The sequence below is a fragment of the Pseudophryne corroboree genome, chromosome 5, assembly GCF_028390025.1.
Source record: "Pseudophryne corroboree isolate aPseCor3 chromosome 5, aPseCor3.hap2, whole genome shotgun sequence".
Classification (NCBI taxonomy): Eukaryota; Metazoa; Chordata; class Amphibia; order Anura; family Myobatrachidae; genus Pseudophryne; species Pseudophryne corroboree.
In genome coordinates this window covers 187,703,507-187,724,093 of record NC_086448.1, presented here as the reverse complement: position 1 = coordinate 187,724,093, position 20,587 = coordinate 187,703,507, and the positions used below count along the sequence as shown (strand labels likewise).

The window sequence follows — 20,587 nt, the reverse complement described above, 5'->3', positions numbered from 1 at the left end:
TGCAGTTCCTCCAATCGGACTGGTTTGAACCGTGACAGGAGGTGGACGTAAAATATCTTACATGGAAGACTGTCACACTGTTGGCCTTGGCTTCAGCAAGACGTGTGTCGGAGCTGGGGGCTTTGTCTCACAAAAGTCCCTATTGAATTTTCCATGAGGACAGAGCTGAACTCAGAACTCGTCAGCAATTTCTTCCTAAAGTGGTGTCCGCATTTCACATCAACCAACCTATTGTGGTTCCAGTTGTCACCGACACCTCTACTACTTCAAAGTCTTTGGATGTTGTGAGCGCTTTGAAGGTGTATGTAAAAAGAACAGCTCGTCACAGAAAGACGGACTCGCTGTTTGTTCTTTATGATCCTAATAAGGGCCCTCATTCCGAGTTGCTCGCAACAGTTCATCGCATCGCAAACGGCAAAAAAAAACGCTAACTGTGCATGCGCGAATGCTGAAGTGCGCGTGCGCAAAGGGAGCGATACAACGCTTGTGCAAACTTACTAACTGAAATTCTGCACGTACTACACCACCAAAAATAGGGAGTGACAGAGGCACGGCTTCGCTAACTAACGAAATGGGCGTGAAAGTGGGCGGCAAGTGTGGGAGTATGCAACCAGCAGTAGGCGTGTTTTTAGCAGAAATGCGTATCCGATGGTAAAATGTACACAACAAATGTTCGCTATCTTGTCGCAGCCGAGGAGTAAGTCTGCACTTGCGAAGTACTGATACAAGTGTGTCTGCCCTAATTAGCAATTATTTAGCAAATGAATTAACCTGTTGCCCAATTACTTGTCAAACACTGGTCTGCCAAAATACTACAAACAGCAATTGTCTGGACACATAACATTTTCATTGTTAGCACCTATAAATCTGACACGCTGCCAAATAATGCCTTATTTATTTAAAGTGCAAAATAAACATTGATGTTAAATGCATGTTGTCATTTTTTCTTTAATACTAGCAAATGCAAAGTGACAATAAACCAACTTCTAAACTACATCAGCTAAATCTTAACAACATAGACATATTCCTATGTGCATACAAAATAACACGAACAACATAATGCAGCCTACACTTAATGTTAATTTTTATTTTAAATTTTGTTTGGACTATGTGTCCCTATCTAATATTATGTCATGTTGCCCCTAGTAACCCAAGGTCCTATTTATTTTTTTTACATTTATATGCCCAGTTAAGTGTTGTGCAAGGCATACCTGTTTTAAATTAGAATATGCAATGTTTGTATGAATATTCTGATTGTTCCCTTGTTCCACAAATGTCTATATGCCATGCTAAAGTTTACAGGGCTAAGTTTTCCATAGTGCATAACCTTTAATAAAACACACAAACAATTTTGTAATCAATATTTTTTTACTTCAAAAAATATATTAAAACAGAAACACAACATGGCTACAGCTGAGCATCACATACAAAGATGGACCTAGCAACAAGCTGATGCCACTGACAAAATTCACATAGCAGAACCCAGTACTATGGTAACACCATCTTCTGACAAAGTATGATGTTTAAGATTTAATAAGTATATGTTGTGAACCCCCAGCCAGACAAAACTTTTAGGGGAACTAAGCTCGATTCTGGAACCAACACACAAACACAACCATACACAGCACGCTAGGAAGAGGAAGATGGCTCAGGTGTACACGAAAATAACTCACAGGCTACAATTTAAAAAACTCAAATATACCCTTTCACTTTGAGGGAGTTGTACATTCTGGCCACACAAGCCAAAAATTAACAAAAACATCGAGGTAACATGTAAAACATGGGTGCTGCCCATCTGGAGAGACATCACTTTCTCTTCTTTTTACCCGCCTGATGTAGTTCTTCACGGCTCGGTGTGCAAAGCGACCTTCGAGGGCCCTGTCCAGTGGGATGTTCTTCCTGGGCAGAGGGAGGGGAGGGAGCAGATGTGGCTGGCTCTCTGCCACTGTGGGCAAGGGAGACAGCAATGTCCTGGAGCCCTTGCAGAATAGAATTTGCAATGTCTTTGAAGGAGGAGGCGAGTTGCTCTTGGCCCTGCCTGATCTCTGCCACGTCTTTGCAGAGTTGAGCTACACCTTGCTCCACACTGGTTCTGTGCTCAGTGAGCCGAACAGGTATCTGGCTTACCTCCCGGATCATCCTGTCTTGAAAAGCATTCAGGCTCTCACCATACCTTGCAATTTGAGCCAGGATGTCCGGGATAGCAGAGGGTTGGGTGGGGGGGGGCATTTGGAATCTGGATGGATGGAATTTGTGGTCCCACAGTGCCAGAGACACTAGGTCCTCCCACCTCAGCCACATAACCCTCCTCTGACTCTACCTGCTCACCCACCTGTGCTGTGTTATGTTCCAAGCAAAAATAAGAATGAGTGGAAAAAGAGAAGAAAAAAACAACATGAGACTTTTGGAACCACTAAATTTTTTGTTTAGGAATCTGTGTGTAAACTTACCTGGCAAGTCATGTGCATTCAGTATTTCAGGCAGGTCCGTGTCCATATGAGACACCCCAACCCCCTCGTAACTCACACAGTCCATCGCCATCTCCTCAAGATCTGTGTACTCCACAGTGGCAGCTGGACCTCCCCCTGTTGCCCTCGAGGCATTCCACTCCGCAGACCTATTACCCTTCAGGCGGGATTTGAAGTCGGCCCAACTACATATGTGATGAAAAATAGGGACAAAGTACAGAAAAGTTATGAATACCAGCTTTAATTGATAGTACACATGTTATGTATTTGGTTGCTATAGGCAACATCACATCTGCCTAAGTTTTTCTTAATACTTGGCTCAGAAAATGGTGTGTAAATATACACTTACCGTCTTCTAACTTCCTGTGATGTGCGGACTATTGAGCCGACTTCATTAACAGAATTAGTGATGTCCCTCCAGATTCGCTCTTTGGATGCAGCACCCATGTTTTTTGTTCCTCGATGAATTTTTTCCATGGCCTGTGTGACCAAAACACGTAACTCCCTCTTAGTGAATGCGGGCTGTCTTTTTTTTGGGGGGGGGATGTAGCCTGTGAGCTATCGTCACCATCTTCCTCTTCACTAGCTGCTTGGGTACTTTGTGTTTGAGATGTTATTCCGGAATCTCCCTCAGTTACCCCAGTATCTATGTCTGGCAGGGGATTCACTCCTAACTCCTGGGTATCAGAAGATGGAGTTTGTACAGTACTGGGCCCTGCTATCTGAAAATCTGAACTTGCAGCTTCCAGCATCTGCCTCCGCAACGCCAGGCGCCTATGTGTCAAAGCAGACATCTGCTGCTGCACGCGGTCAGTCTCTGCTGCCATCTGTTCACGAGTAGCCATGTTGCTGGTGGCATGTGTGTTTGCACAGGTGTCTAGCGATTTATAGCTGCGTGTCCAGTGCGGTAATTCGCACAGGTGTCAATTATGCTAATACTTCCAATAATTGTACAGCCTATTTAAAGGCCAGCTTTGCAGCCTGTGTGAGTGGGTGTATGATGCCAGATGCAGTTTTGTCCAGTTTCATACAAGGTGATCGTGTTTGGTCAAACATTTCAGAGTGAGTTTCTGTTTCAGTATATTGCAGACAAATGTGCGTTTGTTTGCTTGCAAATGTTTTAATGTTGTGTTGAGTAGTGCTTATTTTATGCAAGTGTAATTTTGTTAGTATTACTAAATTAGGATATTAACAGATCAAGTATGTATGGGTGTGCAATGGTTGTTTGTATTGTTTTAAACAGGGTATTAGTATTTTTTTGGATAATGTTTTTGCATATAAATTTTATCTCATGTACTTTGTAATATTTGTGTGACCTGTAGTTTACATGGGATCAGTACTAATTGCCGCCGGTCGGAATCCCGGCGGTCGAAATACCGACGCCGGAATCCCGACCACACAATCCCGACAGGGGTGGTGAGCGGAACGAAGCCCCTTGCGGGCTCGCTTCGCTCGCCACGCTGCGGGCACGGTGCCTCGCTACGCTCGGCACACTATTATATTCTCCCTCTATGGGTGTCGTGGACACCCACGGAGGGAGAATATGTCGGGATTGTGGCGGTCGGGATTCCGGCGTCGGTATTTCGACCGCCGGGATTCCGTCCGGCGGCATCCTGACCGCATCCCGTTTACATTGTGTCCGTTCTATTGTTGCGAGTGGAGACTTTATATCTTATAGGCCATTTCTCTCTCTTGTAGGTGTCTCTTTATTGGATTGATATTCCTCATTTCTTTTCTGGCCCAAGTAGCCATTTTTGTGTTGTTGTTTTTTTCTGTCCAATTTTGAGCCATAATTTATAGAGCAGGTAAGTTGCCTATCCCTGTGTGTCCTGGTGTGTGTTTGTTGCAAGTGTGTATCTGATTTCTTATAGGCCTTCTCTCTCTGTCTCTTGTAGGTGTCTCACTGTTGGATTTATATTCCATCTTTTTTTTTCTTGCCAAGTAGGCCTTTTTTTGGTTGTATTTTCTTCCCAATTTGGATTCTGAATTTATTGAGCAGGTAAGTTGCCTATCCCTGTGTGTCCTGGTGTGTGTTTGTTGCAAGTGTGTATCTGATTTCTTATAGGCATTATCTCTCTCTTGTAGGTGTCTCATTTCTTTGTTTACAAAGCATTTTCTTTTGCCAAAGTAGGGCTGTTTTTTTTAGGTATTTGATACTAAAAGGACCCCCGTTTTTTTTTTATCTGTGTTTTCTGTTTGTTAAAATATGTTGTTTTATTAATTTAAATTAGGCATACTTATTTTGTATACAATATGTTGTTTCATAAATTATATGGTTAGGTTTGATATCTCAAATTCTTTATGATTTGTGATGTTAACCTATGTTGGAGATAATAAGCTAAATTTTTTTTTTTATATCCAATTATGTGTTTTTGATCCGTATTTTAATCTTGAAGAAATGGAGTACGCACAAGCAGTAAGTTAACACCCATACACTTTGACTTTGATTATGGATGTCAATGTGTGTTTTTTTTTTGTAAAATGTTTTTTTAATGATTCTTACCTTCATTTTAAGTTGGCGATGTCCATTCATGTGGCAGCTGAAGCCCTCCCCCCACAACCCACGGAACCACTCCCACCCCAACCGCCGCAAGCCCTCCAACCCCAACCGGCTCCTTATCCTGCAAGGCAACAGAGGCGTGCTAGGCTACCAATTTTCCGTACCAGTGTCCTCCTTTTTGGGATGCCTGATGATGTGGTATTGCGCAGATACAGGCTGCCACCTCATCTAATCCTAGACACTCTCTCCATAATAGAGAGTGATCTAGAACAATCCATTAGGTATCCTACAGCAATACCAGCATTGACACAATTCCTTGCTGTGTTACATTTTGTTGACACTGGGTCCTATCAGCATGTGGTGGGAGATCTGGTTGGCATGTCGCAGGGCAAGTTCAGTAAGGTCCTGCGGCGTGTCAGCCAGGCTTTCATCAAAAGAGTTAAGCAATTTATAGCTATGCCTTTGGATGTTGGTGCCCTGGATGTGGTGAAGCGGCAATTTCAGGAAGGTGGTAGTAGCTTCCCACACGTTATTGGGGTTGTGGATGGAACACATGTAGCTATTGTTGCACCAAGACATAATGAAGAAATTTATAGAATCAGGAAACTGTTTCATTCTCTGAATGTAATGGTTGTTTGTGGGCCATCCCTCCAGGTCCTGTCCCTGAATGCAAAGTTCCCGGGGAACTCACATGATGCACATGTCATTAGACAATCAGGGAAATGGCAGAGATTAAGATCAAGGGAAGGCCAAGACATGTGGTTATTGGGTGAGTTTACTATTATGTTTAGAACAGTCATTTTTAAAATTACATTATGTTTTGACCGATTTTACTTTTTCTATTTTCATCTTATCAAACAGGAGACCGTGGATATCCTTGCACCCCATGGCTCATGACTCCTTACAGTAAGCCCAGGCCAGGACCACAGACGGCATTTAACTCTGCGCTTACTGCCAATAGACAGCTGGTGGAGCGCACGATTGGTGTCCTTAAAGGGCGTTTTTGTGTGCTCCACAGCACTGGTGGCGACATCATGTATTCGCCGGAGATGGTAAGTAAGATTGTGATCCTGTGCGCGATCCTACATAACATCGCTGTAAGGAGTCGCGTAGAGCTTCCCCAAACGGAGGAATTGCCGGATGAGGAGCCAGGGGTTGGCCGGTCATTCGGTGGGGGGAGTGTGTCCCGGCGGGGGAATGAAGTAAGGGTACGAATTGTCTGTGATTATTTCAGGTAATGTTATCATTCTTTCTCTGACGTCCTAAGTGGATGCTGGGACTCCGTAAGGACCATGGGGATTAGCGGCTCCGCAGGAGACTGGGCACAACTAAAGAAAGCTTTAGGACTACCTGGTGTGCACTGGCTCCTCCCACTAAGACCCTCCTCCAGACCTCAGTTAGATTCTTGTGCCCGGCTGAGCTGGATGCACACTAGGGACTCTCCTGAGCTCCTAGAAAGAAAGTATATTTTAGGTTTTTTATTTTACAGTGAGATCTGCTGGCAACAGACTCACTGCAGCGAGGGACTAAGGGGAGAAGAAGCGAACCTACCTAACTGGTGGTAGTTTGGGCTTCTTAGGCTACTGGACACCATTAGCTCCAGAGGGATCGACCGCATGGAACCGGCCATTGATGTTCGGTCCCGGAGCCGCGCCGCCGGCCCCCTTACAGAGCCAGAAGCAAGAAGTGTTCCGGAAAATCGGCGGCAGAAGACTTCAGTCTTCACCAAGGTAGCGCACAGCACTGCAGCTGTGCGCCATTGCTCCTCATGCACACCTCACGCTCCGGTCACTGATGGGTGCAGGGCGCTGGGGGGGGGCGCCCTGAGCAGCAATATAAACACCTTGCCTGGCAAAATCATCACAATATATAGCCTCAGAGGCTATATATGTGATAAATACCCCTGCCAGAATCCATAAAAAAGTGGGAGAAAAGTCTGCGAAAAAGGGGCGGAGCTATCTCCCTCAGCACACTGGCGCCATTTTCTCTTCACAGTGCAGCTGGAAGACAGCTCCCCAGGCTCTCCCCTGTAGTTTTCAGGCTCAAAGGGTTAAAAAGAGAGGGGGGGCACTAAATTTAGGCGCAATATTGTTTATACAAGCAGCTATTGGGGGAAAAATCACTCAGTTATAGTGTTAATCCCTGCATTATATAGCGCTCTGGTGTGTGCTGGCATACTCTCTCTCTGTCTCCCCAAAGGACTTTGTGGGGTCCTGTCCTCAGTCAGAGCATTCCCTGTGTGTGTGCTGTGTGTCGGTACGGCTGTGTCGACATGTGGGATGAGGAAGGTTACGTGGAGGTGGAGCAGAGGCCGATAAATGGGATGTCGCCCCCTGTGGGGCCGACACCAGAGTGGATGGATAGGTGGAAGGTATTAACCGACAATGTCAACTCCTTACATAGAAGGCTGGATGACGTAAAACAGCTGTGGGACAGCCGGCTTCTCAGCCCGCGCCTGCCCAGGCGTCTCAAAGGCCATCAGGGGCTCAAAAAAGCGCCCGTTACCTCAGATGGCAGACACAGATGTCGACACGGAGTCTGACTCCAGTGACGACGAGGTTGAGACATATACACAATCCACTAGGAACATCCGTTACATGATCTCGGCAATGAAAAATGTGTTACGCATTTCTGACATGAACCCAAGTACCACATAAAAGGGGTTTTATTTTTGGGGAGAAAAAGCAGGCAGTGTTTTGTTCCCCCATCAGATGAATGAATGAAGTGTGTAAAGTAGCGTGGGTTCCCCCGATAAGAAACTGGTAATTTCTAAAAAGTTACTGATGGCGTACCCTTTCCCGCCAGAGGATAGGTCACGTTGGGAGATATCCCTTAGGGTGGATAAGGCGCTCACACGTTTGTCAAAAAAGGTGGCACTGCCGTCTTAGGATACGGCCACCTTGAAGGAGCCTGCTGATAAAAAGCAGGAGGCTATCCTGAAGTCTGTATATACACACTCAGGTTATATACTGAGACCTGCAATTGCCTCGGCATAAATAGTGCTGCTGCAGCGTGGTCTGATAGCCAGTCAGATAATATTAATACTCTAAGACAGGGATAATAGTTTGCTAACATAGAGCATATTAAAGACGTCATCTTAGATATAAAGGATACACAGAGGGATATTTGCCGGCTGGCATCCAGAATTAATGCAATGTCCATTCTGCCAGGAGGGTATTAGAAACCCGGCAGTGGACAGGTGATGCTGCCTATAAAAGGCACATGGAGATTCTGCCTTATAAGGGTGAGGAATTGTTTGGGGATGGTCTCTGGGACCTCGTATCCACAGCAACAGCTGGGAAGAAATTTTTTTACCTCAGGTTTCCTCACAGCCTTAGAAAGCACTGTATTTTCAGGTACAGTCCTTTCGGCTTCAGAAAAGCAAGCGGGTCAAAGGCGCTTCCTTTCTGCACAGAGACAAGGGAAGAAGGAAAAAGCTGCACCAGCAGCCAGTTCCCAGGATCAAAAATCTTCCCCCGCTTCCTCTGAGTCCACCGCATGACGTTGGGGCTCCACAGATGGAGACAGGTGCGGTAGGGGCGCATCTCGGGAACTTCAGGGACCAGTGGGCTTGCCCACAGGTGGATCCCTAGGTTCTGCAAATAGTATCACAGGGATACAGGCTGGAGTTCGAGGCGACTCCCCCTCGCCGTTACCTCACATCAGCCTTGCCTGCTGCCCTCGGAGAAAGGTAGTACTGGCGGCAATTCACAAGCTGTACTTCCAGCAGGTGAAATCAAGGTACCCCTCCTTCAACAAGGCCGGGGTTACTATTCCAAAATGTTGTGGTACCGAAACCAGACGGTTCGGTGAGACCCATTCTAAAATTGAAAGCCTTGAACACTTATATACGAAGGTTCAAGTTCAAAATGGAATCGCTCAGGGCGATTATTGCAAGCCTGGAGAATTTCATGGTATCACTGGACATCAAGGATGCTTACCTGCATGTCCCTATTTACCCTCTTCACCAGGTGTACCTCAAAATTGTGGTACAGGATTGTCATTACCAATTCCAGATGTTGCCGTTGGTCTGTCCCCGGCACCGAGGTATTTACCAAGGTAATGGCCGAAATAATTATCCCGTACTTGGACGATCTCCTTACAAAGGCGAGGTCCAGGGAGCAGTTGTTCGGCGGAGTAGCACTATCTCGGGAAGTGCTACAACAGCACGGCTGGATTCTGAATATTCCAAAGTCGCAGCTGGTTCCTACGACGCGTCTATTGTTCCTGGGTATGGTTCTGGACACAGAACAGGATAAAAAGGGTTTCTCCCGGAGGAGAAGTCCAAGGAGTTGTCGTCTCTAGACAGAGACCTCCTAATACGTATACAGGTGTCGGTGCATCAATGCACGCGAGCCCTGGGAAGGATGGTAGCTTCTTACGAAGAAATTCCATTCGCCAGGTCCCATGCAAGGATTTTCCAGTGGGATCTGTTGGACAAGTGGTCCGGGTCGCATCTTCAGATGCATCGGCGAATAACCCTGTCTCCAAGGGCCAGGGTGTCGCTGTTGTGGTGGCTGCAGAGTGCTCATCTTCTAGGGGGCCGCAGATTCGGCATACATGACTGGGTCCTGGGGACCACGGATGCCAGCCTTCGAGGCTGGGGGGCAGTCACACAGGGAAGAAACTTCCAAGGCTATGGAAAAGTCAGGAGACTTCCCTACACATAAATATTCTGGAACTAAGGGCCATTTACAATGCCCTAAGTCAGGCTAGACCCTGCTTCAACACCGGCCGGTGCTGATCCAGTCAGACAACATCACGGCGGTCGCTCATGTAAACCGACAGGGCGGCACAAGAAGCAGGATGGCGATGGCAGAAGCCACAAGGATTCTCCGATGGGCGGAAAATCATGTGTTAGCACTGTCAGCAGTGTTCATTCCCGGAGTGGACAACTGAGAAGCAGACTTTCTCAGAAGACACGACCTCCACCCGGGAGAGTGGGGACTTCATCCAGAAGTTTTCCAAATGATTGTACACCATTGGGAAAGGCCACAGGTGGACATGATGGCGTCCCGCCTCAACAAAAAGCTTCAAAGATATTGCGCCAGGTCAAGGGACCCTCAGGCGATAGCTGTGGACGCTCTGGTAACACCGTGGGTGTACCAGTCGGTGTATGTGTTCCCTTCTCTGCCTCTCTTACCCAGGGTAATGAGAATAATAAGAAGGAGAGGAGTAAGAACTATACTCATTGTTCCGGGTTGGCCAAGAAGAGCTTGGTAACCAGAACTCCAACAAATGATCTCAGAGGACCCATGGCCTCTGCCGCTCAGACAGGACCTGCTGCAGCAGGGGGCCTGTCTGTTCCAAGACGTACCGCGGCTGCGTTAGACGGCATGGCGGTTGAACGCCGGATCCACCGCATATGGTGGAAATATGTTGCGTGCTGTGAGGCCAGGAAGGCCCCAAAGGAGAAATTTCAGCTAGGTCGAGTTCTGCACTTCCTGCAGTCAGAGGTGACTATGGGCCTAAAATTGGGTTCCATGAAGGTCCAGATTTCGGCTCTATCGATTTTCTTCCAAAATAGAACTGGCTTCACTGCCTGAAGTTCGGACTTTTGTTAAGGGAGTGCTGCATAGTCAGCCCCCGTTTGTGCCTCAAGTGGCACCGTGGGATCTCAACGTGGTGTTGGATTTCCTGAAGTCGCATTGGGTTGAGCCACTTAAATCCGTGGAGCTACAATACCTAACGTGGAAAGTGGTCATGCTGTGGGCCGTGGCGTCGGCCAGGCGTGTATCAGAATTGGCGGCTTTGTCATACAAAAGCCCTTATCTGTATTTTATATGGATAAGGCGGAATTGAGGACTCGTTCCCAATTCCTTCCTAAGGTGGTATCAGTTTTTCATGTGAACCAACCTATTGTGGTGCCTGCGGCTACTTGGGACTTGGAGGATTCCAAGTTACTGGACGTAGTCAGGGCCCTGAAAAGTATATGTTTCCAGGACGGCTGGAGTCAGGAAAACTGACTCGCTATTTATCCTGTATGCACCCAACAAGCTGGGTGCTCCTGCTTCTAAGCAGACTATTGCTCGCTGGATCTGTAGCACGATTCAACTTGCACATGCTGCGGCTGGACTGCCGCACCCTAAATCTGTAAAAGCCCATTCCAAGAGGAAAGTGGGCTCTTCTTGGGCGGCTGCCCGAGGGGTCTCGGCTTTACAACTTTGCCGAGCTGTTACTTGGTCGGGTTCAAACATTTTTGCAACAGTCTACAAGTTTGATACCCTGGCTGAGGAGGACCTAGAGTTTGCTCATTCGGTGCTGCAGAGTCATCCGCACTCTCCCGCCCGTTTGGGAGCTTTGGTATAATCCTCATGGTCCTTACGGAGTCCCAGCATCCACTTAGGACGTCAGAGAAAATAAGATTTTACTCACCGGTAAATCTATTTCTCGTAGTCCGTAGTGGATGCTGGGCGCCCATCCCAAGTGCGGATTGTCTGCAATACTTGTTTATAGTTATTGCCTAACTAAAGGGTTATTGTTGAGCCATCTGTTGAGAGGCTCAGTTATATTTCATACTGTTAACTGGGTATAGTATCACGAGTTATACGGTGTGATTGGTGTGGCTGGTGACAATGCTAAATTCCTTTGTCGTATAAACAACCCTTTATGAAGTCTAAGAACACTGTACGCTGCTTACTTAAGAAGTACCGTAAGGGTACGCTATTTGCGTAACGATCGCTCAGCCGTAGGCGAGACGCTCAAGCGTCACGTTCGCTCACGGCCCAGTGATCACAGGACAGCACGTTAAGGGCTATGACTAGAGTAATGATTCGCTATGGCGTAGCGGACGCTCGAGACCACGAGGAGATCACCAGCGGCGCTGACGCTCACAACGCTATACCTTTATGTCTAAACCTTATACCAATGAAATACACAGAATACCTTAATGTGAATACAGGGTGTAAGTGCAACCTTGTGTAACCTAACTAACTACAAAGCTGCTTGAGCGTCACCGACGCTCAAGTGAACACTTAACACTATAGAAAATACACAGATACTGGTTTAGGGTCCAAAGCCTATTAACTGTATTATATCTAATATACTTGTAAAAGGGGATAACAGTACAAATGATACACTACAATATAACAGAGACTTCCTAACCAAATAACTATACAAGAAATACAATACAATACTATGCTGATCTAATACAATACAATACTAGTCTATGGGAGATACGAGAGAAGGAGAAGAGAGAGAGAGAGAGAGAGAGAGAGAGAGAGAGAGAGATATGAGAGAAATGGCTCACAGAAAGACAATGATTACGGAGAGAAACTTACGCACAAGGGGAAACGATCGCATGCGCCTGGACATCCAGCACCCGATTTTCAGCAATGAGAACCGTTGAAGAGTGGGGGCTGGATGTGGTCGGCCTGCCTATTTATGCCCCTCACACAATGCAATCTCATAGTCCCTACAATCCCATTGTCCATTGGACGTCGGAATTCGGCCCTGTATCATAACAAAAGGTCATAGGTTGATTCATACAGGTGGGCTGTGACGATTTCAAACAGCTCAGGTGGGTGGGGAACTAGGTTTCCCGCCGCATACCTGAGTATGAGTAAATAATAGAAATGGACATAAACTTCTTATGTCCATAACTATTCGCACGAGCGATTAATACGCTCCAAACCAACACCGGAATATTGCTAATTAAATACTCTTCCGATGGGTACCAAACACTACTGCATGACTCCTGTTAGACCCTTCCTACGATACAAAGAGGGATTCCTCAGCTCAGGGACATTCTATGTTAACCAAACTTTCAGAAACTATCAAAGGGATCATGATCTACAAACTACATTAATACTGAAAATATGTAACGAATGAGTCGCACGCTACGATTACATAAACTCTACCGTAAATACGCATACCGTGCGCCCGCGGGTGCACGCTATTGCGGGTATGCGCCTTCACGGGAGAGCGTACGCATGCGCAGCGCAGACCAGTGTGCGGTGCAAATATGGCAACGTGCATAGGGATATTTTTCTGACTTTGACAGTCCACCCTTTGGCAGTCAATAATAACTGCCACCTTCTAAAACATTTCAAAAGGAGAAAAATATATGTCAGGGGTTAATTCATTTCCATGGTTGGGTGAGGGAGGAGAGAGGAGTAGGTGTGAAGAGGGTATGACCTAGTGTGATAGCAGAAGCATGTGTGTATGAGTCCATGTTTGGAGGGTCATGTATCATCGTGCCGTACGTGTTGTAAATCAAGCTTCGAGGTATTGCGAAGTATACATTTGAATTCCTTCTTATCCCGTGGTACGGGTCTGTGGATGGGCTGTCAAACTTTACCGAGCTCATTTCGGCTTTCAGTTGTAACAAAATGGGGATGCACATTTTAGTTGATGATACATGAATGGGGGAGGTATGTGGTTGCTGATATCTGTGCCTGTATTCCCTATCGTCTATGTGTGTCATTACCTGAGGGTTGTAGAGATGAAGATAAAGAACACTTATGGAAAATGCAATGATATTCTATGTCAGGTAAATGTACATCTGTCGTCGAAGTTTTGTTCGGTATCTGTTGAGAGTCGTCTTCTTTGCGCTGTATTGCTCCTTGGGCATGAGCAAATAGCTTTGTCAGTGCCATCAGATTTACAAAAATGTTGGGCTAGCGTGAGTTTAAAAATACTAGGGAAACTGGGGATCCATGGCAAAGTTCATCAAATGTCCATTTCTCAAGTGGTCAAAACTTCATCTTTGGTGCTAGTCTGTTGTCTGTATAGCGTCTCGTCAACTTCCTCGTCCAAGGGGGTCTTTGTATCTTGGAGAAAAGCAGAAAAACAGGTGAAAGAAACGGACCGTATAATCGCATTTTCATCACATCCTGGTTTCTATCATTGGGTCATAAATCAAATCCAGGTTAATTACGGTTTCCTCATTCCTCAAGCTCATCACTTTTGTACTTTGTTTGCACCTCATTAAAGCCTGCCCGCATCTAAATATCAATCCAATAAATATAACAACACCTAAGATACATAGTAGAAACTTTCCAACATCCATTATGACTCCTTGAGCCCAGTCTCCTAAACCGGAGAACCAATTTCGCGGGTTCAACCATGACACCCAACTAGTCAGCTCATTACCTACAGCAGCAAGGGTGAGATTGTGTTTTCGGCGAAATTCCCACTTCAATTGGAGAATATCGTCCATCTTTTGGTCTATGACCTCTACCGGATCCTCGGTGCTATTTGTGATATACGTGCAACACTTTATGCCATACTGTGTTGCCAATGTAACACAATATCCGCCTGTTACTGCTGTAAGATAATTAAGAACCATCCTATGCTGAACTAGTTCTGTTTTGTAAGCTTGAAGTTCTCTTCCAGTGTATCTAAACGTGTCATCATACATTTCAGTGATATTATCTAACAAATTGGCGAGTGCGGAAATGTATCTATAATTCATCACTCCTCGAGCGGTACGAGTGAAATCTAACGCTACCAGAACCTGAATCCCGGTGGATTCATGGATAAGATCAGAGGCCGGATGCTCTAACCTTTCTGACAGTTGTCTTTTAACTCGGTGCTCGTAATGAGTGTGAGTATAAGGAGCTTGGGCACCACGGTGTATGTCCTTCATTTTGTCATGTGTAACAGTCATCACTTCAGGCAATACTTTTCCAATATAACACAATCCTTCAGAGTTTGGGGCAAGCCACTTGTACGCCTTTCTCCCGCATATGAAATATGCGTCATCGGGGAGAACATATGGGACGGAGAAGGACATGACCATGTTTCAAACCTTCCAGGTGAAATCTCCTGACCCTAATTCTTCCATCTGCTTAAGGCACGTATCAGTTTGTACGATATGTGCACAGTATCCTGGTGATACCTCTCCAACTCTAGTAATCCTATTTCCTAAGGTATATCGATACCGGAAAGATTTTCCTCTACTGGCTATGTGGCGTACAAGCTCTGTATCTGTAGGCATTCTATCTGCTCTGTGTGAAAAGGTCATGGTAAGGTTGCTCCATGACACTTCCCAATTTCCCGGCTTACGGGGATTGGAGATATTAAAACATAATAGGGACCTATCCACATGGTATTGGTGGAGCTTCAAACTAGGAGGGCTGGAGATATTAAACCTCCTGTCCACCGGTCTCCCACCCTTTAGCTCAAGTACCTCCCCTACCGTTAAAGGAAATGGTACTAGCCCTGATTTACTATGACCCTGAGGTACTTGAGAGCATACCCAACAATCTGTTTGGTTTAATACGTTACCCACTAAGGAGTGATAGTCACTCAATGGATGCCGGTCTATATGGATATTAAAACTGGATTGGCATTTCTTTATGCATCCATCTTCAACCATTGTCACAGAGCCTACAGATACAGTTTTTCTTTTTGAACTAACAATCCTTCAAAGAAAATGTTTACAGATAACATGGTTGTTAGATCGTGCCCGGTACTCGCCTTTGCTTGGTGATTGGGTTGCTATTGGAAATTTACACCTCCGTCTCAGTCATCAGGACCTTTCTGGATCCTTTCTCGACCTCACTGGTACTCTCACCGAAACAGACTGCTCTGGTCAACATCATGGTTAACGGGAAAATCCATATCACAGTCTCTTGGGGCAAGTCCATCTTACAGGAGGAGAAAAGAAGAAATTTGTAAAGGGGGCATAAGAAAACAGTTTGAGGGGGAGAGAACTTGTTACGATAATAAGTTCTCTCGTCTTGTTGTTCTTCTTGTTCTGCTGTCCTCTCAAAGGTGCTGTCTCTCAGTCTTCCAAACGAACATTCTGGTGATGCAACATTCCTTCCCAACCGACGATCTTTCTGTAAGGAGCAAAAATCTGGCATTACCATTGGTCCAACTGAGGGGTGACATAGCATCTTTAAACCATGGAAACATGAGTGGGAAGAGAGAGACAACAAAAAAAACAAAAGAGATAGAGAACAATTCATGTGCATATATACATTACATAACTCGACAATAACCACCAATGAGAAAAGAGAAACAAAACATTTTTAAACATTGTCAACATTAAGAAAACATTGTTAGCATTAGAAAAACATTGTCAGACTTATTAGGCTGTCATATCTATGTGTCTACTGGTCTCCTTGAGCAGTCCCTCCCCACCAGCACCTGCATTACTCCACTGTCTGTATCTGGCCAGAAATACATTGTGGCGGAGGTCATGCTGGGGTTTGGTAGACTTCTGCAAGGACCAAGTGGGTATGCAATGTGTGAATTCTTACCAATACTCGTCAGAGATGGGGATAGAGAGAGAGAGAGGAAAACAAAAAACAAAAAAAAACATTTCACTGATACATTTACAACGTTTCACCTGGTCATTCCTGTGTCTTTCAGTGAATGACCTCCCAAGTTATTAACCGTTACCTCAGGCTTACCATCAGTCCTAATGATCACCTTTCCTGACTATATATTATGGGTGTGGCCCAAAATTCTTCCTATATGATCCCTGATTATAATGGTGTGTGTTGTAATTTTGCTAATTTCTTGGTCTAGGGGGTCTAACTTTATGTGGGTTATTACAGTTGTTGGCATAATGCCCTTCTCTTCTACAATGGTAACAGATCCTTGGCTTTCTCCAAGTGTCAGTGAACTGGGGTCTTGGCTGATTTGATGCCTCCTCAAACGCTCGGATGCTCATCATCATCAACCGTTTCCCCTGTTCTTCCCTGATTCCTTGGATTTCATGATTATGGTGTTGTCTTTCTCTTGATCTACAATCTCTTGCAAAGTGTCCCTTTTTATGACAATTGTAACAGACTTCCATATCTGGATTTCTCGCAGGGGTGTGGGGCTTTTGTTGGGGTGGTCTTGTGGTTAGGGCCTGTATATTTGCTGCCATTAACTTATCTCTTAGTGACTCTCTGTATCTGGTGATATTCTGATCATGATTAATGACGGCCTCTCTTAGTGCGGTCACCGAGATATCTCTCCAGTTTGGGTTGGTGGTCTGTACCTTTGTTTTTAATTCATCCTTTAAACCATTCATTAATACCTTAACCGCTATTCCTTTATGTTGTGCATTTGTCTTGATGTCTGCGATCCCAGTGTTTCTAGCCATTATTTGCAGTGCTCGATTGAAATAATTAGAAACATTTTCCCTTTCGTTTTGCCTTATGGAGAAAATGTCATTCCACTTGACAGCGGCTGGGAAATATATTCCTAACTGTCGGTTAATCTGCCTAATACATTCCTGATTGTGTTCCTCCATACAAGGTACCTCCGTGTCTAATTTACAATCAGCAATGAATTTTGCAGGGTCAACACTGGAGGGCAAACATGCCCTCAGCACTGTCCGCCACTCTTGGTTGGTGGGTCCTGTGGCGTTTCCTAGTTCTTTAATAAACCTTTGACATTTGGCTAGATTTTTCCTAGGATCAGGAAATTCAGACATAATTGATCTCAATTCGGTCCGGGACCAGAGACAGTGCATTGCGCTGTCCTTGACGGGAATGATTCCCTGATCGTCAGTCTTCCCATTGGGGACTGAGATCACCCTGGCCAGATCGAACTCAGTTACATCATCTTGTGTTGGTCTTATAATATGGGGTACATTTGTTTGTGCGTGATATAAAACATTGTACGTACCTGTGGACACGACCTCACCTGACCCTTCGTTAGGGGGTTTGATTATTGCCTTTACCAATTTGGTCGCGTCCACCTGGATGGCTTTTGTGATGGTTGCTGGAAGAGGTGCTGACATCGTTCTGGGCTCACTTTCTTGTTTGTATTCCTGAGGGAAGTTTGACATGGGGTGCAACTTGCATAGGTTAATAGTTGTACATTCAACAGTATTACAATAATCATTGTTACATTTATTACACTTATTCTTATAATCTTTATTACAGTTGCTAAGAGCGTTTTTATTGTTCCACCTTGTGCTTTTCTCCGCAACCACAATCCTCCCTGCTGCCATATCTCTCCCCTCAAGATAAGAGTCAGAAAAGTCAATTGAATCTCTTTGTAATTCACCTTCCTGTTGCCATAACTGCAAATAATCATAATGTTTACTTCGTCTCTTTGTTGGTTCAATGAGACATATCCTCCTCCTTAAATTTTGTAACACTTTTGGGCTGAAGCTACCTATTCTTGGGAACTTCTCCCCTTCATGTACAGTCATTCTCTCCCATTCATCACATAAAACTTCAGCGTGATTTCCATATTTCTCACACATCACATATCGTGCCGACCCGACTGGCCGGTTCCCTAAATCAACCCGAACCGAGGTTGATCGCCCCCTACCTGAACAACTGGCCCCCATAATCTGCAGGTGTTGCTTACTACTCCTTTGATCTTTATATCAAGGTTTTCAGCGAACCCTTACAAACAAACCAAGATGTCCTGGGCAGGCTGGCGGTGGCGGTTTACCAAGTACCCCACTCACTTCTCGCCCACGTTGGCCAGTACTGCAATCACTGTAACCAGAGCTGCTGTACCCAACTCAGGGCCCCTGTGAACCTGTGTTTACTGGAACATATGAGGGTTACCCGCAGGACACTTACTCTTTCCAGTAAAGGTGGGGTTGTTAGATAGTTCCTGAGTGACCAGCGAACTTCCCTTTAAAAATAAAAAATTACACAAATCACGTCAGAATGTACAAATAGCGTTTGTGACCACTTTACTCTAATGGTATTAGGTCAGATTACTAACTACTGCACACAATTACGTGTGGTCCAATCGTTCAGTACATAAGCACTACTTGTCATGTACTGAAAGATCAATGGAATCGATGTTTCCGGCCGCGATTCCTTCAGCAAGAGCTTGTATGGCCTATATGGGTTCTGCACCAACACCCCAGGCGTTGTGCCTCTTGTACCTTTATAGCGGACCTCTTTGTCTATTTTACCTCCTGATCTGTTACCGTCTGTTAATGACCTCCTGGTCTGTTACCTTATGACCTCCTGGTCTGTTACCTTATGACCTCCTGGTCTGTTACCTTATGGTCCGCTATACTCTAATGCTCAAATATTATTTAACCAGGGATGCCTCCCTAGCCACCGTATATGTCACTTACACGTGTGTCCCTTGACGAGTACCCGACTTTCCTTTTGGTTCAACCTCTAAGTTATATAAACTTATGTGATAAAAACACACTCACTCAACACATGTACACTTTGTTTCTATATCTATTTCTGCGCAGAAATTTTTCTTCAGCCCAGCAGTGTTACCAATTTGGAGCAGGATCTGTTAAACTAAATTTCAGATTTTTCCAAAAATAGATTTGCGTTATTTACCGCGTCGCGTTATTTACCGCTGTGCGTTACTTATCGCCTTTGCGCTAATTATCGCTTTGCGCTAATTCAACTTTTCGTGACTTGAGCTACGTGGGCGTAACCGGACGCTACGTTGCGTAACGTACGCTGTGTGCGTCTGCCTTTGGATTGCGTACGCAAGTCTTTTGTTAGGGACACGTGTACGCAAAACAAAGATCCACCGTAACACAATTTCTATTTTTATCAATGTAGATGATCCCTGATCATCTACCGCACACCACACTGACTGCCTTATCTCCCAGACAAGCCGTGTGTTGGTCTATACTTTAACTATTACCTCTACTATGAAATAACAGCAAATCTCTTTTAGCACTTTCTATCAACTATAAAAATTGGCAAACAGGAATAGTGATATACGAAATTGAAAAAGAAATGCAGATATATATGTATGCGTGCGTGTATACGCAAGACAGAAGAGAAATAAAACAGTTTTAAAAGACACAAGCGTTTTGTTCTTACTTCCGGTTCCCGGATTCCTTCAGCACTCTTTATCTAAGCGAAGCAGACGCTTATCCCGTCAGCACTGCGAGACAACCTCCCACCCTTTGCTGGGGGGGATAATGTCTGCTGATCTACCTAGTGCAGATATGAGAAGGATAGGACGAGTCCCCAATTGACAATGCTAAATTCCTTTGTCGTATAAACAACCCTTTATGAAGTCTAAGAACACTGTACGCTGCTTACTTAAGAAGTACCGTAAGGGTACGCTATTTGCGTAACGATCGCTCAGCCGTAGGCGAGACGCTCAAGCGTCACGTTCGCTCACGGCCCAGTGATCACAGGACAGCACGTTAAGGGCTATGACTAGAGTAATGATTCGCTATGGCGTAGCGGACGCTCGAGACCACGAGGAGATCACCAGCGGCGCTGACGCTCACAACGCTATACCTTTATGTCTAAACCTTATACCAATGAAATACACAGAATACCTTAATGTGAATACAGGGTGTAAGTGCAACCTTGTGTAACCTAACTAACTACAAAGCTGCTTGAGCGTCACCGACGCTCAAGTGAACACTTAACACTATAGAAAATACACAGATACTGGTTTAGGGTCCAAAGCCTATTAACTGTATTATATCTAATATACTTGTAAAAGGGGATAACAGTACAAATGATACACTACAATATAACAGAGACTTCCTAACCAAATAACTATACAAGAAATACAATACAATACTATGCTGATCTAATACAATACAATACTAGTCTATGGGAGATACGAGAGAAGGAGAAGAGAGAGAGAGAGAGAGAGAGAGATATATATGAGAGAAATGGCTCACAGAAAGACAATGATTACGGAGAGAAACTTACGCACAAGGGGAAACGATCGCATGCGCCTGGACATCCAGCACCCGATT

The 20,587-nt window shown here is 45.1% G+C and overlaps 1 protein-coding gene across 2 annotated transcripts in view; it reads left to right on the top strand.

The window, feature by feature from the left end:
• The first annotated feature begins 4,195 nt into the window (after positions 1-4,195).
• LOC134928913 (putative nuclease HARBI1) overlaps positions 4,196-20,587 on the top strand; it is a 30,371-nt gene continuing 13,979 nt past the window's right edge. The window contains exons 1-4 of one of the 2 annotated variants that reach the window (XR_010178124.1): positions 4,196-4,273; positions 4,364-4,467; positions 5,623-5,737; positions 5,830-6,020. Coding sequence is in view for 1 of the 2 variants with exons in the window: in XM_063924839.1 (XP_063780909.1) it covers positions 4,918-5,737; positions 5,830-6,020 (1,011 nt within the window). In the remaining variant the exon portion in view is untranslated. Of the gene's footprint in view, positions 4,274-4,363; positions 4,468-4,878; positions 5,738-5,829; positions 6,021-20,587 lie in introns of those variants that run through there. The other variant, XM_063924839.1, reaches the window with a different exon arrangement.